The following is a 25,407-nucleotide window of genomic DNA, read 5'->3' on the forward strand; positions in this document are numbered from 1 at the left end:
TAAAATTCTTTCTGTTGTTTTGTTTTCCCCCAACCTTAGTGTCTGCAGCTTCTTACTCACACCTTCAATCGGGAGTTTAACCAGGTGTACAACAGCATCAGTGACTGTAAGGTGAGTATTCCATGCAATACAATACACTCATCAGTAGCACATACCTGTAGTACCTGGGTAGTATGCTTTGACTCAATGATCTTAGAGGTCTTTTCCAGCTGAAACAGTTCTGTGATTCTATAACATCCTCTTGGTATTGTGGAAAGACAAAACACTTTGTATTAGCTTATTTGCAGCCTGTTGGAGTCATTTGGGTGCTCAGCAGCAGGTTCCAAAGACTGTTCCAAAAGGTAGTGGTGTGAACTTGAGCTACAGGATAGCTTCTAGCTTCTTAGCAGACTGGAAGTGCTCTGCTGCCTTTAACCATATAGACTTTTCTCTATGCAAAAGCAGAAATTGGGTCTTTTAAAAACTCTGGACTGTAGGCCCAGGAAACACCAAGTTACAAATGGGTAGTCCAATATTCTGTTGGACATGTCAGGGTGTGAACAGAAGTGTAGGACAAAAGTGTGGAGCTGTGTCTACAGCACTACCACTGCCTTTTCACCCCGAGATGGGTTTGTGATGGTTATGTCAAAAGCTTGACAGCTGAGCAGGGCAAGGGCTGATAGAAACAGCTTTGTGTTACCTGAGTCTCTGTATGCTGACTGCCATCTTCTAGCCAGGGCTGAGCAGTAGCTGCAAGACCTCCTCTAACGTTTTGCCTGCCTTGTCCCGGCAGCTGTCAGATATTTCTCCCATCGGGCGGGACCCGTCAGTGTCGAGTTTCAGCAGTGCCACCCTCACACCTTCATCTACCTGCCCTTCCCTGGTGGATTCAAGGTGCAATTCAATCGACCAGAAGTAAGTAGAGAGCATCACTATTAACACATTGCTCTGCAGTGCTTCACAAATCTCTTTGCTAGATTTTCTTTTTTTCCTCTCCCTCTTTCTTAATTTCCCTACTTTCAGATGTGTCTCTCTACAGCCCTATTGTCTCACCTTCTCCAATCACTCTGCACATCATTTCCCCCCATTTTCTTATTGTGAAGGTGTGTTTTTTTCCCCTCTGTACTGAGAGATGAGTCATACACTTGCTATTCCAGTGACCAGTGTACCTTCAGTGTGTCAGTCCACAAGTGTTTTTCAGAGGTCTCTTGAAAAGACCTCCTACCAACCACGCAGAGCAGGCCAGTTTGGCCAGTTTATCTTTCTCGGCTGTATCTGTCAAAAATACTTCTCATGAAATTGGGAATAACTACTCAGACAAAGGTACTTGATTTGTGCCTTCTCAGTTAAGCATCTCTGAGGGGAGGAATGCTGACCAAGTCCACTTTACCCCACACCATAGCAAGACAGATGTCTGTGTTAGGAGTGTTGGGCAAAAGAAATGAGGGAGAACCAGCAGGGAAACAACTTACTAGCAGTTATTACAATTTCTGTTCCACAGATTCAGGGGAAATGCTATTTGATATTGTGCAGAGATCCCAATGAGATGTTATACAAAAAATCTGGACTGGAGGATGGAAGTTGTTAGACAGGCTAGGCTGGGGATGCACTGAAATTCCATTGCCTCAGTTGTTTGGCTTTCTTGTGATTTACTTTTCCTTCTCTGCCTTTTTTTAAAGGACACCAGAAGCGAATTCTCGTGCCTCCAGTCCCTGCCATGAGGTTGAGCAGTTCCAGATAATTCCTGCAGTAGAATCTTCCTATCTTGCCCGAGCTGGAAAGAATGAATTCCTAAATCTTGTTCCTGACATTGAGGAAATCAGACCAGGGTAAGTTCTCTATTGTGTAATCATGGATTCCTGAGCTGTCCTAAAGGCTTTCTGGGATTTGCAGTTTCTTTGCCCCATCTGAGGATGGTAAATGAGACAGGTGACAGCAGAACTGCAGAGTCCTGTATGATGGAGGTAGGACTGATGAAGGTTGTGTTGATAATTCATCTTTGCAGCACCTATTCCCAGCATCTGCTTAATGAACTGGATTTGTGTGACTTAAACATAAAGTCTGTTGTCATCCAAACCGTGCCTGAAGCTCACTGAAGTAGAGAATTTTCCAGGTCCTTCTTTCTGTCACACTTTTGCATAGTTCTTGAAGACAAAATTTAGCTTACTCTAGAGGGACTTCTTCGTAATCCTGCTGCAGACAAAATGTGTTCAGGACCAAGTGTCTTACACAGTGCTTTGCAGTTAATAGAGATGCTCATTAGGTGTCTTGTTTAGGGCAAAATATACTGCTGTTCACTGATGGGTTTGCTTTGGTCTGTTTCCAGCTCTGTGGTCTCAAAGAAAGGATACCTCCACTTCAAGGAGCCACTCTCCACCTCCTGGGCCAAGCACTTTGTGGTGGTTCGCCGGCCCTATGTTTTTATTTACAACAGTGACAAAGATCCTGTAGAAAGAGGAATCATAAACTTATCCACAGCTCAGGTGGAGTACAGTGAGGATCAGCAGGCAATGGTGAAGGTCAGTCTGAGAGTTGTTTGTTTTTTACCCATAGAGCAAGAACATTACACAGGTAGTGGAGCATCCATACTCTCTGCATGTCCTCTCTGCTCTGAGGAGAGCACATCTGTGTCATGGAGAATGTCTGGCATCTGGTGATTCTGCCCACAAAGTTCCCAGTTTGTCTGAAACATGAGAAATCCTGAATACAGTTGCACAAGAGACTGAGAGTGGCTGCTGCTAGCTTGCTGTTTGCTTTTATGGGCATCACCCTGTGTTGGTACCATCACCCTGTGTGCTTGGGGTTGGTGGTTTCATTTGTGTGGTATTGTGGGGGAGTTGTGTTTTGTTTGTTTAAAAACCAAACCAAATCAATGTACACAAACACCCTGCAGGGAATCAAATTAACTTTACTGGTCCAGCTCAGCAGCTCTTAAAGTCCACCCTCCAGGAGCTAAAATGTATTTGGTAGGAGGTGTCCCTGATAAAATTCTGGAAGTGATCAGTGAAATGTAAAGGAAAGACCTCAGGTCTTGTGGAGTTTAGGAACATGACAGAGAGGAGAAGCAAGCATCAGCTTCTGTGCTTGTAGACTTCAGTATTTGAAATTGTCCCTAATGTTCCAGACACCCAACACGTTCGGTGTGTGCACCAAGCATCGCGGGGTGCTGCTGCAGGCCATCAACGACAAGGACATGAACGATTGGTTATATGCCTTCAACCCACTCCTTGCTGGCACCATACGGTAAGAGGCAGCTCATGGGCAGGCAGTGCTGCAGAGCATGATGCTGGTGAGATGAGCATTCTTAGCAGCTGTGTCCAGTTTGGACATGTGTGCTGTGCTTCGTGCAGTGCTGCCTTTGGAGGCCACAGGATGCTTTTCTTGGGTTGTGTAACGCTCCTTGCTGCCTCTGCAGGCAGCTTTGGGCTGTCTTTTCATTCTCTGGGTTGTGAGCTAAAGCAAAAATTCTCATTTCCTTTCCCTTTTTTTTGAACTTCTCTGGAAGTTTTCCCATAAATGCAGATCACAGGCATCTCCTACTTGCTGGAGAGATCTTATGCTGCAGTACCTCTTCCTTCAATTAACAAAAAGGAATTACAAACTAAGCTATCACTGTACAGCGCCAATAACAGTGTGGTCCTTAAGAGATCCTTTAAAGGAGCAAAGCAGAATTGAGAAGTCTTTCCCATGACAGTCCTTGACTGAGCACAGCAGAAGTGAGAAGTCTTTCTCAGGACAGCCTTGATTTGTTTTACTTTCTAGACACGTGGAGTAAACTGGGATTGACATCAAAGGTTTTTTTAAAAGTCAGACAAACTGTGGGGAGGGAACAAAAATAAACTTCCAGATTCAACAATCTCTTTTTTGGTTCTTTCTCGTGCAGGTCAAAACTGGCTCGAAGACGCACGGGTCAGCTGAAGTACTGAGTCCATGTAACGTTCTCATCTGTTCTCCCTAACTCACTTCTAGTAGATAAAGTGTTCCCTCTCATTTTCTCTTTGTGATTCTTGACAGTTTCTCTCGTATGTAATCCTGTGGCTTAACATCCCCCTACCTTCCCAGCTCCTCCAGCACATTTTCTAGGTATTCTAACCCTACTTTGTTTCTTTTCACTTGTACTGAGACTCATACTAGTAGCATGTGGCCAAGAAAAAAAAAGAGAAAGAAAAAAAAAAGAAAAAAAAGTGATATGCACGACTCTAAAAAGGAAAAAAAATGTATTTATTTTTTCTTATAACAACTGTACTCCCTCTCCTACTGACCTTTTGGTGTCTGTCCCACTGTCCTTTGTTGTCTGTCTGGACTGCTGCAGGTTTTTCATTCAGTTTGTGACTTGGCAGTAGTCATTGCTTCCCTCAGGGCAAAGTTCTAGTGCCAGGGCAAGTTAAGTTCTTCTGTGTAGGCATTACTCAGCCAGGAACTGCAATAGCTCCTCAGGCTTTCTGGATCCAGCCTCCAATTTAAACTCTGTTGAAAGTTGATATTGGGCAAATCTATCTGGGCAGACTGGATTTTAGACTTGGTGCAAGGTTTTGATTTTCCAGGGTCCACCAGGCTAAAGTATGAGCTGAAAAAAGGCTAGACAGAACAATCTGTCTTGAGACGCTTGCTGTGGGATTGCAGGTGAACAGTGCTTGGCTTTAAACCTTTCCCAGAATGTTAACACTCACTCCTCTGCCTCAGAACTGAGCTGAGGAGACAACTTGTGCTGATGTGAGGAGGAATGAACCACATCTCTGAAATCCTAGGTATAGTCCCTAAAGTTTTAGATGCCCAGCTTCATACTTGACAGGTTTTGAGCCGAGAGGACAGGGTTGGTTGTTTCCTGGAGCGCTTTCAGGAGATGACCACAAGAGGGCAGTGTCTCCTCGTGCTGCTCTTAGTCCTGACCTCGAGTTCTCTCCTCCCTTGCAAGAGATTTGGGGTTGTGGTTGGTAGCTGAGGGCAGGCTGCTCTCTGGCATCGCTCTGGAAGGCGTGCTGTGTGCGCGCACCCCTTACCTGTGATACTCAGATCCCATCTGTTCACGGGGAAAGCATCGTCTGGCTACAATACACTTCTTAGATCTGGCAACTTGCAGTGTCCTCCAGGGAACAGCAGGATGCTTTCACTTCCTTTTGGAATAACTGCTGAATGTCTTCAAGTTTCCCTGCTACCGTTTTCAGCAGCCAGAATCCCTAGTTATAACTTCACAGTTAATCCTTCCTGGAGGACAGATCGAGTGGGCTGTGGTCCTGGCCAGTGAAGTGTAATGAGTGGAGATCACCTGGGTAGTAATTCTTGACCTACAATGTAAGTTCAGCGTTTCAGCCTGATGTGCTGTTCTTGACTTACCATGGGCACCAATAGGGCTTGCTGTGATCCTGGGCAATGCACAGGAATTTCATCCTGAGGTTCTGGCCTCTCAAAGGAGAGGTAGAAGGTTTTGGTCCACTATTACAGTAAGCATATCTAGGTACACTCCAGCTCAAGGTCATTTTGATTCGGCTCCCCCATCGGCAGGTCATGCCATACACTGGAAGTTCTGTGGCCAGAAGTGTACATGGGAGTGGCATCAGCTTCATGGGGTTTTCATTCTTCAGGGAAGTGCAGTGCATAGGAGACCCCCTGAAAGCATAGGTGGCAGAGGAGCAGGAAGGTAGAGTCTGATGCTTGCTGGGACATATCTTTACATGTTTTGAGCAAGTGCTAAAGCTACATCATGTGCTTGTGCTGTCTGTTGTGGTCCTCAGATTTATTTCAGAACTGGACGCCAGAGTGAGGGAGCATCCTGGGGACCCAGGAGCATAATGGGAATGGGGTTTTTTTTGTCCTTTTCTTCTGGTTTTGTCGTGTTTAATTGTATGTGTCTCTTAACACAGTGACGCTGTTTCTTTGTTATGCAATGGATGCTAATGCCCTTCCAGTGTGTGGATAGGTAAGGCTGCCGGGGCTGCAGAGAGCTCCCCGAGCTGAGCTAAGCTGATCTCAAGAATTAGGTTAGTTGTAAGCACTAAGTTGTTGCTGACATCACCACCACTTAGGAGGATGGAACCGGTTTGAGGAGGGCAGTGACTTAGGTAGTGATATTTTGGGACACACTGAGAGCATTTCATTTTTTTTTTCTAAATAGAAGAAAATTAGTTTGCCAAGTCTTTGCTTTGGATAAGCCAGAAAACGAGCTGAGAGGTGTAGACATTGCATAGAGACATGGCTAAAGCATCTTCCTTCAAAAGCAGGAAGAGGCAGATGCTTGTTTTATACAGAGCTGCAAATGTCACAGCCGTGTTGCATAAATGTAACTCTTCAGTCTAAAGACTCCTGTTGATTTGATGTCTGTGTAGCTAACATCATCAGAAGAGCAAAATGCTGGTGTTAAGCATCAGTATCTCTTCAAGCTTCATAATCTGTGACGAAATAGGTCCTCATTGTATGGAGTTCAAATGGGCATTGCTATTTTCAGGCTGTCACCAGTTACTGAAGCCTACTTTGAGACATCAGTTTCCCTACTTAAAACTGGACTGGAATCAATTCGAGTTTTCTCTAAAAGAATAAAAACCAAACCACCAAACAAAAACAACCAACCAAACAAAAACAAACCCAAACCCTACCAAACAAATGTCCCAAACTGGATTCCATACACATTAGAGCTGGTTTGATCTAGCCCAACATGCTACAAAGAAGAAGGGATGAACATGCTAAGCTGCCTTCTCTGGACATGACAGCCCCGCTGCTGGTTACCTGCTGCGTGCAGATGAAGTCCTGGAGTCAGCCAGCTCCTGGGCCTCAGCCGCTGCAGACCAGGCATCATGCTGTGGGCCAGCCAACCCACTGAGCAGAGCCCTGGGACTAAACCTGACAGGTGGTGCTTGGAGGGAATGGGGTGAAACTCCTCTAGTTTGGGGGTTTTGTGCTCCTTGCTAAAACACGGGAGAAAATCATCTTCTTTTTTTGTCCAGTGAAGCCAAATTGTTGCTGTTGTTGGAGCTTTCTGGCTATTTTGAAACTAAACCAAACCTCCTCTACTCTGTTTTGGAGCTGCACTTTAAGTACCTTTTAAAAAGAAGATTCCTACATTTTGGATGCAAAAGGGAAGGGCTATGTTCTTTCCAAACCACTGAGGAAAGGTTTGGGTTTGTTGGTCAGAGTCTAATAGTCCTTACTACTGATGAGCAAGGTATTTCAAAGCAAAGACTTCACTTTTTGCTGCTTGTTCTCTAATTTACAGGGATTTAATTTCATGTAATGTATTGTATATTTATACATCTGTAATTAATTGCACATTAGCTAAGCAAGAGGATTAGCTTTGGAGTAACACTCACTGGTACTATACAATAAACTAACCCTGCCTCTGCATACACATCTGTCTGGTACTCTTGCACAGCCTTAGTTTGTGTTTAGACTCTGGGGGAGTTTCTGTTGAAGATGCAGCTCTGAACCTGCTGCTTGGAGGAAAGAAACCGATGCTGCTCTGGAAGGGTTTGCTGAATGTAGTTCAACAAGGGGCTCCAAGGCGTGCACTGCATCTCTCCATTGTGGTGAATAACCCCAACGTGTGGTCTGAACTGTACTGTATGTAGCAGGAATGTATTCATTTTGTGCTTCCTTGTTTAGAAACATCAGCTCTTCAAGAACAGGATTGGCTCTCTTTTGTTCAGAAGGCCATTTATGCACTCAAAGTATTTGAAATCAAAACCAGTCCAACACTAACCAGGTGGTTGTGTCCAATGTTATTGGAACAGGTTTTAAATCCACAGGATCAGCTGTGTTTTCAGAAAACTGAGGGTATGGAGGTCCTAAGTCTTCAGTTCTTGGTGTTGCTAAGTTGTTGACCTGATCCTGAGCAGTACTCAACTACCCCTTGCTTGCTTTGAACCTGTGGACTAGAAGCAGAGGGGCTCTTGAATGATCAGCACTTGCCAGGATCAGGTCATAATTTTCCAGTCTGCTTGTTCATTCTTCGTGTGCAGTTGACGAAGGCTCTTTGATGTGGCCGGCAGACCTGCTGCTGCACTGAAACACACACTTTGGGTTCTCATTTTGGTCCCCATTTCCCTGTTGAATCTCTGTACACAAGGTATATGCTGTATAAGTGGCCTTCTTGAACAAATCTCTTTGCAAACTGATTTCATCCCGGCGAAGGAGTGTATCAGCAACACTGTACATTAATTTCAGATTCCATTTTCTTATTTTATTTTGTAAATATATCTGATATTTGGAGCTTGAGTATACAAAATGTAAATATAGTTCATGTATTTGTACTAATTCTGATCCATTTGCTGTATAGCCTTAGGTGTGCAATGCAGATATCTAACTGTGTATGGTAACCTTGCACCACTGAACTGTTAGTGAACGAGGTGAAACAATAAAGGTACAACCAGTGCATTAGCAGACAGGATCTGGGCTCCTTCCTTACCTGCACTGATTACTTGCTACCACGATCTGTCTCAAATGAGCTTATGCTTTTGTGGAAGGAAATTTGTCCTGGCTGCTCTTGAGGAAGATGAGACCAGAACTATTCAATATATATTCATCAGCAACCTGAATGAGGGCAGGGAGGGCACTGTCAGCAAGTTTGCTGATGACACCAAACTGGGAGGAGTGGCTGACACAGCACACTGCTGCCATTCAGCCGGACCTGAGCAGGCTGGAGAGTTGACTGGGGAGAAATGGAATCAAGTTCAGCAAGGCATAGAGTCTTGCATCTGTGAAAGAACAACCCCATGGACCAGTACAGGCTGGGGACTGACCTGTTGGAGAGAAGTATAGGGGAAAGGGATCTGAGGGTCCTGGTGGACAGTGTGCCCCTCTGGCCAAGGCCAAGGGCTTCCTGGAGTATATTACAAGGGCTGTGGTTAGTAAGTCGAGAGAAGTTCTCTTCCTCCTCTCTGCCCTGCCCTGGTGAGGCTGTACCTGGATGCTTTCCTGTGTGACCTACTCTAGGTGCTCCTGCTCTAGCAGAGGCATTGGACTCCGATCTTTTGAGGTCACTTCCACCCCCTAACATTCCATGATCCTGCGCACCAGCCTCTTTGGCTGTGCATGAGCAGCGTTTGAAGCATGCTCTCTTGCACTCCAAGCTAATCATGCTGGCTGCCAAGTGAAACAGCAAGCCTTGAGCAGAGTAGCTGTCAGCAGGGTATAAGCCTCAGCTTGTCATCACTACTCTCCATTAGAAACCAGTTTTTCAGTCCTGCTTGAAGCAGCTATGCTCTTGCCTTTTTCAAGTTCAGCCTGGCAATGGGAATTCTACTCCTCAGGCTGTGCAAGAGGAAAGAAGGGGTTTACCTCTGGCTTTTTCACATCTAAACAATGCTGTGTTAAGGAATAACTAACTCTCCCCCTCCCCCCCCAGGCAAATGCTGAGACGCAGAGAGCCCATGCTGATCGTTTTTGTAGGAAGGCAGTGATGGGCCTTAAAGCACCACGAAAAAGCTTCTGCACCTCCTATGCATCTCTCAGGCCCCACTAAGGTAAATAAAGGCTCTGAGCCTCAAAAAAGCAAGTAATGCTAGAGATTTGTGCTACTTCTATTTTCCTCTGCACTGCAGCACTTGATTGTATTTGATCAATATTGGATAGTTACAGCCTATAGGAAAAGGTAACTTCTTCCTTATGCGCTACTGCAAGGTACGATGCTTAATAAAATGAGAACCTGATGATTCTGAACTCAGGTTTGGGGAATTGCCCCAAGCTGTATCCTTCATGACAGTAAAAAAAGGCTTCAGAAAGAGCTTGTCTCATGAATCAAGGGCTGAGCCAAAACCAGTGTTCAGGTCTTCCCTCTCTGTGTTTCAGGCTGTCCTTGGCAAGATTGTTTTTGTTTGACAGTCTGCCCATGCAGGAGCTTCAGCAGCCTTCTAATTTCACTGGGCTGTATCTAAGACCTTGAGTCTCTGGACTGGCTTTTGGTGACCCAGTAGAGGGCAATGGTGACATTTCTGACCCCTGTGTTACTACAGTAAAATTGGCAATGGTATGAAAGGATTGCACCGCAGCAGTGTCACAGGGGAGAAGTGACACAAAACATGTTTTAATTGTCAAGAGAACAAATGACAGATGTGGTTAGTAAAACAAACCCAACATATTCAAAATACCTAATCAAAAATAGAAACAAGGACAAAGTCAAACAGGTAATTGAAGAAACACAGTGGCAGCATGGAAGGAGTTGCACATCCCGAGGTGATATGCTTATAGAGAATGTTCTGCTTTAAACTAGTTTCTTTTTCACAAGAGACCCTTTGTGAGCAATTAAGGCATTGTGGCTGTAAGCTTTACTCAATTCTGACAGACCTTTAATTTTTGTACTAAAAAATCCACCTAACCACATTCACCTGAAAACCTAAAGACCATTACTGTTGCTAACCTGTAAGAACCTCCAACAGAGGAACTTTGGTTCTTTTGGGACAGTAAGAGAAAATGGCCAGAAACATCTGAAAGGTGAATCATGCCATGTTGGAATCTTCTCTTTCAGTCACAGCTGCCTCTTGCTCCTCAGAAATTCTCCTTCCTTTAGCTGCACTGGACTTATTTTTCTTCTTTTCCTTTTGCTCCATGTTACTTGCTGCAAGCTCCTCACTCTTCTGGGTGATATACTTCAGCTGAGAACAATAAATCAATCAGTCATCTAGTGAGAAACCTCAATTTAGTCACGAGACATTCAAGAGAAACACTTAAAAGGCATTAACAGAGCAAATTCTTATTGCCAAAAAGGCAACAGGTGGCAGAAAGGCTGAAAAGCATCAAATAGTTTTGATTCTGGCATGCAGCCCTCAGTCTAAGCTGGATATTCTCAGATACTGAAATGCCCTAGCAAGAGCAAGGTTTACAAATGTGTTATGTCCAGCAGCATCAGCAGTCCCCTGGAGTTGTAGTTTGCAGAGACACAAACTAACACAGAAACACTGCAAGGTTCCTTTGCACCCATTTGAGGTAGGAACACAAAATTCAGCTCCAGCATTTACTGTGCCTTCTCAGGCAAGCTCCTGTTTCACATCAAATCACAGAGAGAAGATAAAAAAGCCCCTCACATAAAATCAGTATTGGAAGCATTGTTCTGCACAGAAGCATCTCCAGGTATCTTGTAACAGATAAGTGAATTTCAATCCACTGAACGTGCTACAGATCCACACAACAGCATGCAGTGGGAATTGTCCCTGCATTAATGTTAGGAGACTCAGCACCGTACGGTGGACTGAAACTATTCCTGACCTTAGGAACATGTCAGGAAAAAATACCAGGATGCTTTACTTCCAAGACTGTAACACATTTGGTTGCTGCTCTTTTGTACTTGTAGCCTCAGCAGCCCTCTTGCAACCAGAACGTTGCTGCTGGAACTGCAGTCTGATCCTTGTTCCCACAGTGAGGCAGAGTGGAACAAAATAAGGCAAAAAAAATTAAAAGTCACTGGTGTGTGTCCATCCACCACCAAGAACTCAGGGAAATTGCTTAAGCAACAGTTGCTTCATCAGCTGTAGCCTTTAGCCAAATGCTCTTAGGAATGAACCAGTTGGGCAAGGCAGAAAACAGAGAGGAGCTCACCAAAGAGTTGCTTCGTCTAGCCAAAAGCTTCACATCCTCTGTAGTGACTGTGCTTCGTTTTGCATGCCTGCACAACAGTCAAAAACACCCCTCACAGGTTTAAAAGGCCATACAACATCTACTTCAGAACACTGTAACTAAACGGGCCTTGCAGCGACTCAGTGAACTAAATCAGAACGCACACAAAGTTACTGCACGTGTTCACTTGTGTGCATTTGAATTCCTACACCTCCTGGGTGAAAACAGAAGGTAGCAACCAGAACTTGAAGTACCTCTGTTCCATTCACCCTTGTTCGCCAGTAGGTCACTGTAGTCTTAACTTCTTACAATACTCCCTTACCCCCTAGAAGCAAGCAGATGGAGCACAGGCATGCTCCTAAGCATCTGTCACCCCCAAGCCATCCAGTACTGCTGAGCATCACCACACGCAGGAATTACATAGTCATTAATCCAAGCAATGCACTTCCACGATCAGATGAGTATCTAACTTCACAGTCATTATTTAATCAGCCCATACAACTCTTTTAAATCTTGAGTTACAAGATGTATTTTAAAGATTACCAAGTTACTGGAGCTGGATACAGAACGACAACCCCAAAGCCTTTGTAACGATCGAGTGTTCTGGTACCTACCTTGCAAACATTTCGAGGTCTTTCGCAAAGGTCTCTGGAGGAAACACAAAGCAGCCATGTACTTAAAAACGCCAACTTAGGGCAGGAATTGCTACGCAGCACTGCTAGCTGGCCCCAGGTGCAACAGCAAAGGACCCAGGTTAGTGAGAAGCGACTGTGCCTCGTTACTGCGAGCCACTCTGCTGCACAGACAGGTGGCCCGCACAGCATTGCCACCTAATTTAAATGCATTTCCCAGGTCTGAAAAAAGGGGATCACTATTTCGTGTGCTTTGAAAGACGTAACGCCAGGCACAAAGCACCACTGGTACCTAGCTCCAGTGCTGCGCTTTTCAAGCAATGGCTCTTATGTATCTAGGTAATATGGAAACTTCTGTACCACACTGCCTGAAGGTGATCTCTGAGATGGCTGCGATGGTTTGCTTGCTGAACTGCATGGCTTTGTCTTCTGCCACATCCTGACACAGGCAGCCAACCGTGTAGTGCACCGCAGCCTTCAGCCGCTGTTAGGACCCAAGGCAGTGACAGGTCAGTTCTCCGCAGACTGACGTCGATCAGTCGTAAATCAACAGCAGTTTAAAAGTGCGCAAGAGAACGAAGCGCTTCAGGACCCCAACACCCACCCCCGTCCTCCCCGCAACACCGCCGCTACCGCTGAGCCGCGCTCCCCTCCCCCGTCCCGGCTCCATCGTGCCCCGGGCGGGTTCTTCCCCGGAGGCGCTGGGGGCCAGCCTGAACGGAGCGGGAGGGGGCCGGGGCTGTGCGCCTGGGGCCGAGGTGGGGGCTCCGTCCCCGCCGTACCTGTGTCAGCAGGAGCCGCTCCTCGGCCTCCGCCGCCCCCATGGCGAGCCGCGCGCCGCCGCCCGGCCCTCAGGGGGCTTTTCCCGCCCAGCGCAGGGGGCGGAGCTGCGCCGCCGCCATGTCGGAGCGGCCGCCTGGGCTGAGGGCACCGCCGCGGCCCCGGCCCCGGCCCCGGCCCGGCGCTGCCGCCTGGTGCTGAACGAGGGGATTGAAGAGAACTCTTCTGCCGGCAAGGGAACGGAGTTACACACTGGGGTGGGCTGCGGGCGGCCTTGTGCGGTACCCCCGTGAGGCAGCTACCTTGGCCGCAGGCCCAGCGCCGCCACGGGCACCGGAGCACATCCCGAAGGGACACCTTTGGCGAACACCTCCAGGGATGGTGACTCCACCACCTCCCCGAGCAGCCTGCTCCAGTGCCTGACCACTCGGTGAATATTTTTTTCCTAATACCCAATCTCCCCCAGCAGCTACTAAGTTGCTGTTTAAACAGAACCGGGGGAAAAAGTAACATAAAACCCAGTGCCCAGCGCAACATTTACCACTTAGCAGTTCCGAGAGAAGAGAGAGGCAGGCAGATTTCAGAAGGCCTGAAGCTGAATGGCAGTGGGACTGCACTGCAGGTATTTGTTAGTGCTCCATGGGAAGAGAAGATGTGGGGAGGAGAATGCAAACACACAGCTAAAGCAACAGCTTACATCAGAGCTTGAAACTGGGAACAGCATCCAGGCAGAGGACTGGACAGGACTACCAGCCTTGACACCTCTGATCTGCATTCTGACCCATCTCCTCGTCACCTTTTCATCTCAAACGAAGAGCTCACAGTATGAAAGAGAGGGGAACACCCAGCGTCTTATCTTTAAGAACCTGCCTGCTATGGCTAAACAATGGCAGGCGGAAGAAGGCCTTTAGCTCCCTGGAACCTGGTGCAGCGGCTGTGCTGTCTGCCACTCGTCACAGCAGCAGGTACTGAAATGCAGTCTTCTCTATCCTCCTCCCTCTGTGTTTATGCACTATAATACAACAAAGGTATTGGCATTGTAAGATGTATCCCATTAAATGCTGCACAAAGCCATTTTTGCCAGCTGGGAAGAAAACACCTCAATACCTTTGTAAGCAAATTTATTTAGCTTTCTTACATGATATTTATATACTGAGATATCAGAAATACACCCACGAGTTATTACAAAAGTGTCAAACACAAGTTCTAGCACAGTACAGTAAAAAGTGATGTTCTAGGAGGAAAATCTAAGGTCTAGAGTGTCTTAGCTTCAAGAGGAACCATTTCCACTAGACATTGTAGGCAGAGGAGGACACATTTCCCCCATGGCCTGTCCAGTTGGTATGGATAAATACCCCTGGCTTCGACAGCAGTTCGTACGTGTGTGCACCAAAGTAATCGCGCTGAGCCTAGAGCAAGAACAGACACAACAGGTGTGAGTATCACAGCCAGGTGCTAGAAGTTGCACCTACTGACACTTAACTACAGAAATAGAAGAATACCAAAACCACAGAATGTTATGGGTTGGAAGGGACATCCAGAGGTCATCCCCCTGCCAAAGCAGGATCACCCTAGACAGGTCACACGGGAATGCATCCAGGCAGGTTTGGAAAGTCTCCATTGAAGGAGACTCCACAACCTTTCTGGGCAGCCTGTATCTCCTTGCTACACTATCTCAGGCACCTACCTGAACCAGGTTAGCTGGCAACATTTCATGCCTGTATCCATCATAAAAAGAAAGTGCTGTAGTGAAGCAGGGCATGGGGATGCCAATTTGTACTCCAGTACTGATCACACGTCGCCACGAGTCCTGACAGGGGGTAAAAGGAGCAGAGGAGAAGAAACAAATCAGTGCTTGCTCCTCTGAGCAAGGTATGTGCAGACATATGAACACAAGAGCATGTGCTGTTTCACCTTATACAAAATCCAGTGACTAAGTCTGAGCAAAAGCTGATTTTATATGAACAAGGTTGATCCAAAATAATGGCAAGTAAGACAGAGTTAACCAACAGGACAGTAAGTGCAGACATACACTTCACAAGCAATCAGACTACAGTCTCGAGCAAGGATGCTGTTCTTTCACATCAACATAATCAGTGCATCCCCAAAGCACAAACACGATGGGGAACATCCTGAGCAACCACTGAGGCACTTTCAAGACTTCCAATCAAGCACAGCACAAAGCCCACCCAAAGGTCAGCACCATACTTCAAACAGACATGTGGATAATCCTCACCTCAACTGTACATCTGAATTAGTAACCTGCACAGAATGGCTTCAGTTAAAAGAATTATTAATGATAACAGATGACTTGTTGGTCAGAGAATCTCTTTTTAGTTCTGCCTGTCAGCTCCATCCAAATCAAGGCACTGTTTGGACAGCCCCAGGTCTACTGATGGGCAGGCCTGGAACACTGTCATTTTAGTGCTGCTGCAAACAATGGCAACAGCACTGAGCTGTGTATTCTGCACAGCTGAACCCCCAGTGCACAGTAGGCACAAGATACAGGGCAGTGATGGGAGTGTTCACACAAGGTAGGCGTTTTTTCCTGACATTGTGGTTCTTCTGAACTGCTAGACTTGTGCCTAAGGCTCTTCTGTTATAGTAAAGTGGAAACCTTAATTTTCTAGTAATAGCTTGGCTAGACAAGGAATTCCTACACCCATACATTATGTGTGTCCAGACACACATGCACCATCCCAAAGAGCTTAAGGATTGTTTACAGATCTTTGGGATTAAGGATGTTGTATAAATAGGTTTCAAGGATGCTCTCTACCTTCTCATTTTTCAGTTTAAATACACTTGTGAACTAAGAAAGAAGCTGAAAAAGCCCAGACTACTGCTTTTATGCTCTTCCTCCCTTGGAAACTCACCTGACAGTCTTCAACGGCTGTCTTGAAGAAATCATCCAACAGCAAGTTCTGGAGCTCAGGGTTTCGATCAAAAGCATCTTTGATTTTCCCCAGGAACACACTAGACAGAACACATGCAAGCCAGGAATGAAATTTCACAGCTTCCAGAGGCCCAGAATCCCAAACCTATGCCAAAGTTTGACTCAGACAAATTCAGATTCTAAACACTGAGAAAGATGCAAACGAAACAAAGACCAAAGACAACCTGGAGTAGCTATGCCACCAGAAGAATTGCTTTGTCTGGTAACCTTTGGTACCTCTCAGTATCTCATCAGTAGATCAACTTTGTGGATTTAGACTTGTCAGTCTAGCATAGTATAAACCAAATTGTCTGATTCTTTCTCCTTGGCACCTAAATTACCCCTTCATCATAATTACCTTCTGATGATGCAGCCTCCCCTCCACATCAGTGCAATGCCACCGTAATTCAGTGTCCAACCAAATTCTTTGGCAGCTTGTCTCAGCAGCATGAAGCCTTGAGTGTATGAGATGATTTTGGATGCATACAGGGCCTAAACCCAAATAAAATAATAAATTCACATTGCAGGTGAAGTCCCACAAAGCTGAATGAGAAACTCTATCTCTATTTAGTCCATATCTCACCAGGACTCAGTACAGCAGCCACATTCCAGCTATTTGATAAGCAAAATAGCATAATTGTTGGAAAATTTGGTCTCAACAGAGAGAGATCAAAAGCTATTATCCCCAGTACAGAGACAGGAATGTTGAAGGGTAAAAAAGTAAGCTCCTGTGCAAGAATTATGATCTCTGCCCCCCAGTTAATTATCACACTGTGGACACCACTACACAATGAGACAGTTGAAAGAAGGAACCAGTTGTCAGGAAGTGTTGACCCAGAAGCTCCTCACCAGGGTTTACAGCATCCAGAGCCTGCTATGATAGGCAGCTTTCATACAGCCCTCTGGCAAGCGCAGTGACTCACCTTGCGGATGTCCTCCAGGAAGGCCTTCTTGTTCCCACTAAACTGAGTCATTTTGGGCCCATCCAGCACCTTGCTGGCCTGTACTCTCTCATCCTTGAGGGAAGACAGGCACCGTGCAAACACAGCTTCACCTTGAGGTATGGTAGGAAAGGGCAGATAATTAGAAAGCTCAGCATGACTGTTAGGTCTGAGATACTTGTGACAGTGAGCCACCAACAGTGCAAAAGTCACTAGGGAAGAGGGGTGTACAAATGAATTACATCAAAACCAGCACTGAGGGACCAAACTCAGCACTGGGCAAATATTGACTGTTCCAGCTTTCAAATAAATAAGAAAGAAAAAGCCACAAGTCACCTGCATGAAAATTTATCCTCAGGAGCCTTCATCAACCCTTAGTTTTAAGACTGACTTTAAAATCTTTTTCTATCTATGAAAGACAGAAAATGCACTGCAATCTAGGGACAGGCAAGGCTGAAGCCTGATAATTCTATCATGCTCTGAAGATAAAATCTGTTGCATAAATGCCAACTCCTCTTAACTAGGTGTGCTTTGAAATACATGCAAAATAAGAGCAGTAAGAATCAGGAATGAATCAGCAAGTTAACTTATCAGAAGAAATAAATTATATAAACCTGGTAGTCTGCTAACAGTGGTATTGAGAAACCCAAAAGAAAGTTTTATAACATCGCTAAGCAGGTTACTAAATGTCATTCAGCAGGGATAAGGAGTTAGCCAAGCTCCTAAACAGAAAGCCTGGATGCCAATCTCTTGATCCGACTCAGTTAATTGCTATTTATGCTGGCATGAGTTGTACTTATTTGCCACTGAAGGCAGTGTTCTTAAATGGAAAATATCAGTAGTTTTCCAGAGTCTGACAGGAGAGAAATCCTGGTCACTACAGCCTTCACACTGAACTCTTCTTCCACCTTAGAATCATGAGTTACCAAATAATAATTATAAAATCTTAAAAAGAAAAAAAAAAAACAAAATCAACCCCCCCAAAGAAAAAAGACTGAGGAATGTTTTCACAAGGTGGATCCTCCCTGCAGCAGGATTAACAGAGCGTATCAAAATCAGAGCTGGCTGCTTTCCATTTCTGTACAAACCTCCTTCCACCCTCAGAAGAAGTGGTGCAGGGGAAGCCAGGAAAAGGCAGGAGCAGCATGACTCTGCTTTTCCATCTCTGCCAGTCATGCTCATGCAGTAAAACCACGTGCACAGCATACTGCCCTGAGAATGGCCACGTCTGCACAAGGGCTATTGCACAGTTCCCTATCAACTCATCCTTGCCTAACGATGCTCCTGGCGCTGCTCAGGACTCATCAGGGAGTGCCTCCTCCACCCTCGGTCTTTGCAAGAAGCTCAAGACAGGAGAATATTAACAGCACAAGAGAGAAACACTGTTTCAATCCTAGAACTGAAAGACTCTAGCTGCAGCAGAACACTAAAATCACTAACAAAACACGTTTTATAACAGTCTGTCGTTGGAATGCAGCCCAGTGTCTCCAACAGCTATCACTGCGCTCACTCTCCTCCAGCCATGGCTTTTCTTGTCTTCTAATACACCAGGGCCTGACCAGCCAAAGCGAAGGACAAAGAGGCAGACAAAGTATGAAGATTAAAGTCAATCTGAGAGCAAAGAATCTGTTGAGTCATCTTATTTACTCAGTGGGAAAGTCCACACTGGACTTATGCTGAGAGAGCAGTCTCAGTGTGTTGCAGGTGTACTACAAGCCTTGTGTCCCGACTCCATTCGGAGGCCAGATTAGTTAATGCAGGGCAGGTAACAAGACTGTTAGGTGAGTAGGAAAATTAGGGACATAATTCAAGGCAATTATTAAATGCATTTCCATCATCATAGCTTGGCTCTGGATCAGCAGCTTTTGAGCCACAAAACACAAAACAGCAGCAGCCCAGAGTGTATAAAGAAACATCACTATCAGCTGTTGTGTGGAAAAACAACAGCCTCCATCACAGGGCAGCAGCCTACCACTGCCTTCAAAAACATGTCTGCACTCCTCAAACCAGAACACAGACTCTTTAGGTACTCTGATGCTTGGTTAGCTGAGTTATGCTGAAAACACAGAAACAGAAGACCTGGGTAGGCATCTGAAAAAGAATTCTACTGCCTTCAGAAGGCTAAGTTCTTATCAAGCAGTGGTCAAACAACAAGGTTTTCAGGGTGTTCTATCCCAATCTTCTTCCTTTTTAAAACATTTTTAAGGGTGTGATAGGATTTGGAGTAGCAGATAAGGTGAATGATTACAGAAAGGAATGTTGCATCAATCCAGCATGACCCCTCTAGCACAGCACTTACACTCATCTGTCACCAGCACTGTGAGGATACCCCAGACAAAGAACTAACCACATTGAGAAACAAGGTGAAAACAAGCCCAAGCAAAAATAGTTAACAGCTCTCCAGGACAGAAAAACTGCAGCAGTTGCAATAAGAGGCTTTATGGTGAGCCAAGCCCAGTGTGGGCTCACTTCTGAGCTTACCTATTAGCATCTCTTCACCATGATATGGCACACATAGTAGGAAAGACAAAGCCAGATCAAAGAACCAGTTACCTATGAGTGTGACAGGGACTCCATATTCCAGGGCCGAAATAGCTGTCCACTTCCCTGTGCCCTTTTGTCCTGCACTGTCCTTGATCTTTGGGAGGAGGTACTTGCCATCTTTATCTTTGAACTTGAGAATATTGGCTGTGATTTCAATCAAGAAAGAGTCCAGCTCAGTCTTATTCCATTCCTCAAACACCTGCAAGAGGATAAAAAGTGCATATATAGCTATGTATTATTACACACACCCTGATTTACTACCCATCCACTACATATACACACATAGTGATTGACTGATACATGTACACAGAGATGCCTACACACAGAAGGGGGCATGCTATCTCAAGCTATCTCAGTTACTGGTATGCTGCCACATCTACCAACCATTTCAGCACCACTCTGCTGGAGCCCTGCACTAAAAGGAGCACACTCCAGATTGGGAGCTGCAGAGCACCCATGTCCAACTGGGAGGCTTTTTTCAGGCAAGATAGATCATATCTCTGCACAGGAAGAGAAGATTTCCTGGGAGAAATCAGCTGTAGAATGGGAAAGTTTAGACATTCAGGTGCATGTGAGTGCTGCTCCCTACCTCATTTGGAAGCTCAGGAATATTGGGCACTGCCCTTGGCTCACAAAAGCAAGAGATAAAACTAGAGATCACCTTTGACATCTCGTCATGCTGCATGCCCAGCACATCTTTCATCAGGTGATAGGCCTCACAGATCAGCTGCATGTCTCCATATTCAATCCCATTGTGCACCATCTTCACAAAGTGTCCAGCACCCTCATCTCCTACCTGTCAGGGGACACCAAAAAATGCCATCAGCCACAGTGCTGTCACCACTTCCAGTGTTGAATTACCTCCCTGTGGCTTCCTTCTGCTTGAGGTAAGGAAGCCCAGTGCTAATTGAAAACACTGTGGGTCACAGATCCAATTAGTACCCCCAGCACACAACCCAGCCACATAATTTTATCTTCTCATTCTATGAGCTAAGATACCAGAGATGATAGATTTGAGTTGAAAGCAGTCAGCTAGAAGATCAACCACCACCACTGGCTTCAGTAAGGACAAACAGGCATGAGCTTCAGCAACAGAACTACCTCAGCATGGATTTAACCACAAGTTAAGGTCATTAGCAAATAAATGTTTACCCAGTCACAGCAAGGTTCCCCAGATCCTACTTTAGCAGCAATGCTTTGAAATATGGTCTTGATGTGGGGCCTGTGTGGAGAAATGACATGCATCAGCAGATGGGCAGAGGACACCTAATGTCACAAGTGAAGAATAAAAGTCCATCGGTATGATCCTTCTGTAACCTACCAAGAGTCAGCCTGGGATGAGGGCATGCTGCCCCACACAGCAACAGCAAACAAAACAGATATGTTTGCCAGAACTAGGAATGGGGACAAAACATGCCACACAGCACTGTGCAGACAAGCTTAATGCACCTAAAGGAGCCCAAATGTTAGCTTCTCCATTTTAGAAACGGCAGACTAGCACAGAGGCTCACACTCAGAGGGGATCAGTGGCAGAGATGAGACAAAATGTCAATTCTGGTTTATAGCCACAAGAAAAATCCAGCATGATCTGGAGGAGGAGAGGGAAGCAGAGAAGAAACTCCATGAATGCAAGTCAGGATATAATTATCTGCATTATTGTGGTAATTAGGAGCTTTTGTCATTGCCAGGCTCCCCAAGTGCAGTTAATTGCTTTGCCAAGAGGATAGCCTTACAGACTGCCAAGTTTGAAGCAACTTAAAGCAACCACTGGGAAAGGAGCATGGGTGGCCCATAGGCTAGAGATGCTGTGAAAGGGTGGGGGACAAAGCTCAGTAAAGGGTGGCACACAGAAGTTGTCTTTACTGAGCCGTGTACAGCAAAAACCTGATCAGACAGCAGATTACTGCTGCAGTGTTTCTGGCTTTGTGCCACCAAATCTGAACAGGCTGATATTGGTATGAAATGTTAACACAACATGACAGGGACTTAAAAGATCCTAAAGCTCGAGTAAAGCCCAGACACACCTTTTCTTTTTGCATCTGCAGACAGAATGGGCAGCCAGGGATAAAGCCCAATATGAACACTGATGTACAGTCCTACACTAGCAGGAGTACAAACCAGCAGGACAGCACTGGCAGAAACTTGCAAAAAAATGAATGCATTCAGTACAAACAAGTACTGAAACTTCCCTTTGTAGTGGGTGTCCCTGTAGGGATGTTTCCTGCTGCCTGTGTCATGGTTAACAGCTTCCCAAGTGCGTAGAGTCCCAGAAGAAAAAGTCACAATCATGAAACAGTTTTTGTTTAAAGCCCATTCTCCCTGGCACACATTTCTCCCCTTGGGCTTCTGTGGCTACAACTTTTGCAGGTGAATTTCCTGAAAAAAATCTGCCTTTGTTTGCTTGCCATGGAAGCTTAGCACTGCCCCAGGACCCCAGATAGGTTGAGAAATCTTGAGCCTTGAGGAAGTGAGATGGCAACATATCTTGTTTTCACCACACCCACGCCCTCCCTCCTTCCCCCTCTCAGCTCATTGTGAATAGAAGATTGTTGCAGACCTTTCTGAAAAAGAACAGACTAGCTCATGCTCACCAGGCCTCTTTGGCTCCTCCTGGCATCAGTGAGGGACCATATCTGGCACCCTCCTCTCCACCACTCACGCCGCTTCCAACAAACAAGATGTCCTTTTCCTGTAGTTCCTTACAACGCCTCTGGAACAAAAAGCAGAGCAGTGTTATTGAATTTCTTTTATGCCAGAGCCTCACAAATAGAAGTTAGCAATTCAGACCCCAGATCAGATTTTCAACTGTGCTTTGGACAGGCTAGATGACAACCTCAGAGAAACCTTCTTCATACACCAAAGTGAATGTTAGGAAACTTCCTATTGCTTTGACATGGATGCCCGCAGAAGAGACATGCTGAGAAAACAAAGTCTGTGTAAGCACTGCATAGAAAAGAGTGACACTGTGGCTGCAAAAGGCTTGGCATTAAGTGTCAGGTGATGCATGCTGTGTGCAGAGGCGTGGGAGAGGCAGATTAGGCCCAAGGTGGAATTGCTGAGTTCACTGCAGAGTGAAGGTGCATGCATGGACAACTATAGGGAAACTAATTCCCTATGAGTGGGAGAGCAGAACAGACAGAGATCCCTAAGGGGAGCTGCAAGCTCCTCGAGTATCCTCATTTAGCACCTGTATTTCACTCTGGCATAGTCAGCTCACTTAGGCCAGATCAGGATGCCAAAGCAGACTAATACCAACACTCCTTCTAAGATTCAGCAGCACTAATTTGAATGCAGTACTTTAATGCAAGCATCCCAGCTATGCTAACATAACTGCTACAGTTACAGTCTGCTCAGAGGCAGGCTTTCTTTCTTTTTCCAAACCAAACAATTACTCTACTGTTTTCACTACCAAGACAACCAAACCAGCAGTTCTTATTTCCCTGTGATCATGTGGGATTGTGAGATAATGAATCTATACATGTCCTTAGATATTCAAATCTCCCTGAGACCCCTTCTGAGATTGTAACAGATCCTTTTCTAAAGGCCTTCACTCCAAAAAAAATATTCTTTCATCATCTGGGCGACTTCTTCAAATATGTATTTAGAGAGCAGTCCTTAACTGCTGTAAAAACTGCTTTTTGATAGGCTGCACGATCTCATTTTGCAGAGATAATTCAGCTTAGCCTTCCCTGAGCAGAGAGGAGATGTTGTCTTATTGATGAACTATTGTGATGATCAGAGGGGAAAGAACCTTGTGTATTTAATTCGTCCACTCGAGGTAGAAATGAGGCTTACCGTGGTGTCTCTGTACTCAGAATTGCCACCATCGATTATGATGTCTCCAGCCTCTAACAATGGCACCTGCCAAAAAGAAATCAGTGGTTTGGTTTACTTCATGCACTCAAAACTTTATTAATGACAAAGAATTGAGATGGTCCAGAGGAAACTTCTGCAAAAGACAGCAAGAAGTCACAGGTAGAAAGAACATTGGCCTCACCAATTTTTTGATGAAGTCATCCACTGCACTTCCAGCCTTCACCAGCAAGATAATGCGTCGGGGCTTCTTTAACTTGGAGACCATCTCTTCCAGGCTGTGAGCACCTATCACTTTGGTTCCCTTGGCCTCATTGGCCAGAAAGTCATCCACTTTGGAAACTGTCCTGTTAAAAGCACAAACCTGGGCAGAGGGAGAATGAAAGTACGTCAGTAAAAGCTGCCAGCAGGACAGTTACTTTAGCTCAAACTACAAATTACATGAGCAAGGTTCAACATCACATGCTCTGTCACTGCCATCATCCCTGAAGACACAGTGCAGCATGTCTTTGCAAGTGCCTTCAGAACCTGTGCTTAACGGGCAAGCCCAGAGCAAACTTCAGGGAAAAATGGTGTGTAACTAACACATCAGGTGGCTGGCTGAGTACAGGCATGCACTGCGCTTCTCTGGCAACGGGACAAAGGGCAGCCTAGGTTATAACTAAAAGGAGGAAACAACACCTATTAGACCATCACAAGGAAATAAAGAAACCAAACCAACACCCAGAAAGTGCTCAGCTCCCATCCTAAGTGCTACTGAGTCAGCCTTCTTGAACAGTGTTTTCCTTCACTTACCACAAAGCCATGGTCATTCATATTCAAAATAAGGTTTTGCCCCATCACAGCCAGTCCAATCAAAGCAATGTCGGCTCTGGAACGTGGAAGAGCAAAAATGCCAGTTTCATTAGCAGTGAACTTGCATTAGCACTATACCCTCTGTCGAGCACTTCCGACCTAGCTAGACTAGCCCACCACTTCTAACCAAAAGCTGCTGCACAGACTCTGGATTGGTTCTGTAGGACAACACAGATCTTTGTAGCTTCCAGTCAATCCAGCTGACAGAGTGGAGACCAACATACAGCATGTTTCAAGTCACACAGATTCCCTCTCAACTACACAGCTAGATGGTAAGAAAAGTAAGCTGGCATAACGCTGCATCAGGAGGTGAGGGAAGAAAGTGAGTGCCTCTGATCTCTCACTGACGAACCCAGCTCCCTATTTACAGATGCTGCACCACATCTGAACACTACACCGGTTGTTTTTTTTTTTTGCTTCTGCAACACAAACCGCGTCGGATTTGGGGTAAGCAAAGGAAAAGAGGGCAGCAGGATGCTCTGCTAGGGGCTGCCTAATTTGGCTTATGAGGGGCATGCAGGCAAAGACCCAACCTGTCTACTTCTGCTCCTCGAGTCAGGAACAAGTTTCCTGCTTCATAGCCATGAAGCTAACTACTGCGGATATTGTCAATACATTTCTGAGCCAAGTGGCTAATTCTCCTCGTTAGCATCTCAGCTACCGCACAACCTCTAACAGTGATAAACCATCTCGAGGGCCTCATACCCTCTCCTTCCTTCCCTCTCCCGTCACAACGCGGAACCGGACATGCAGGAAAGCGGGGACCGCACAGCATCAGTCGCTTCGCCAGCACCGGCCTTGGCAGATGGCAGCAGGCTCTCACCTCCTGTTCGCCCACCGGGACACGCTCCTGGATCTCCCCAACGCGCCTCCCCACTCCCCGCTAACGCTCCGCAAGGGCCTTCCCGTGAGCACGGGACATCCCCAGCTCTGGCATCACCACGGGTCGGTTTCGGCAGTGCCCCCCATCCCCAGAGGCAGCTATGCCGAGCTCCCCTCCGCCGGGGGACACTCGCACTCACTGAGCCATGTCGGCGGCGCTGAAAGAGCTGCGGGGCGCTGAGGACAGCTGCAGGCGGCGACAGCGACTCCCGGGGCTCGGCCTGCGGCGCGCCCGGCCGGCCCTCAGCCACGTGGGCGGGGCGGAAAGAAGCCGGGGGCGCCCATTGGCTCTTCCGGCTAGCCCTGCCCCCCGCCTATGGGCCGATGCTCTTGGAGCCACGCCCCCTTAAAGGGACCGCGCAGGTGCGAATGGAAACGACGGCGCTCCAGAGCAGAGCTGTCCTCGCTGAGAACGATGTACAGGGATTCTCTGACACACCCTTCCCACAGAGCTCGTAATCACAGAACGTGAGGTGTTGGAAGGGACCGGGAAAAGTCATTTAGTCTAATC

General features: G+C 46.1%; 3 protein-coding genes across 13 annotated transcripts in view; 1 reads left to right on the plus strand and 2 right to left on the minus strand.

The window, feature by feature from the left end:
* The window catches only part of KIF1B (kinesin family member 1B), an 89,700-nt gene extending 81,351 nt beyond the window's left edge, over window positions 1-8,349 (plus strand). For all 9 annotated transcript variants that reach the window (XM_064172307.1, XM_064172313.1, XM_064172310.1 and 6 more), the window contains 6 exons: window positions 40-111; window positions 773-894; window positions 1,659-1,808; window positions 2,306-2,498; window positions 3,104-3,222; window positions 3,863-8,349. In XM_064172307.1, the coding sequence (XP_064028377.1) occupies window positions 40-111; window positions 773-894; window positions 1,659-1,808; window positions 2,306-2,498; window positions 3,104-3,222; window positions 3,863-3,905 (699 nt within the window). In that variant the 3' untranslated portion in view covers window positions 3,906-8,349. The remainder of the gene's footprint in view (window positions 1-39; window positions 112-772; window positions 895-1,658; window positions 1,809-2,305; window positions 2,499-3,103; window positions 3,223-3,862) is intronic.
* A 1,622-nt stretch (window positions 8,350-9,971) lies between these two features.
* CENPS (centromere protein S) lies at window positions 9,972-13,040 on the minus strand. The gene is made up of 5 exons (XM_064172327.1): window positions 12,932-13,040; window positions 12,510-12,633; window positions 12,132-12,165; window positions 11,500-11,566; window positions 9,972-10,559 (listed from the first exon to the last, which is right to left on the minus strand). Exons 1-5 carry the CDS (start codon window positions 12,971-12,973, stop codon window positions 10,404-10,406), a joined length of 423 nt encoding a protein of 140 aa, XP_064028397.1. The 5' UTR covers window positions 12,974-13,040; the 3' UTR covers window positions 9,972-10,403.
* A 993-nt stretch (window positions 13,041-14,033) lies between these two features.
* Window positions 14,034-25,168, minus strand: PGD (phosphogluconate dehydrogenase). 3 transcript variants are annotated; one of them, XM_064172317.1, is made up of 13 exons: window positions 25,037-25,162; window positions 23,955-24,030; window positions 23,344-23,523; window positions 23,142-23,207; window positions 21,938-22,056; window positions 20,499-20,568; window positions 20,008-20,142; window positions 19,356-19,545; window positions 16,785-16,915; window positions 16,220-16,353; window positions 15,803-15,902; window positions 14,617-14,739; window positions 14,034-14,338 (listed from the first exon to the last, which is right to left on the minus strand). In XM_064172317.1, the coding sequence occupies exons 1-13, from the start codon at window positions 25,042-25,044 to the stop codon at window positions 14,219-14,221; spliced, it is 1,452 nt and encodes a 483-aa protein (XP_064028387.1). In that variant the 5' UTR covers window positions 25,045-25,162; the 3' UTR covers window positions 14,034-14,218. The 3 variants fall into 3 exon arrangements, with proteins under 3 accessions (XP_064028387.1, XP_064028389.1, XP_064028388.1); XM_064172319.1 differs by lacking the exon at window positions 25,037-25,162 and adding an exon at window positions 24,838-24,858; XM_064172318.1 differs by lacking the exon at window positions 14,034-14,338 and adding an exon at window positions 15,166-15,191 and having other exon boundaries at window positions 14,624-14,739; window positions 25,037-25,168.
* Window positions 25,169-25,407: the final 239 nt, after the last annotated feature.

The sequence above is a fragment of the Pogoniulus pusillus genome, chromosome 36, assembly GCF_015220805.1.
Source record: "Pogoniulus pusillus isolate bPogPus1 chromosome 36, bPogPus1.pri, whole genome shotgun sequence".
Lineage (NCBI taxonomy): Eukaryota > Metazoa > Chordata > Aves > Piciformes > Lybiidae > Pogoniulus > Pogoniulus pusillus.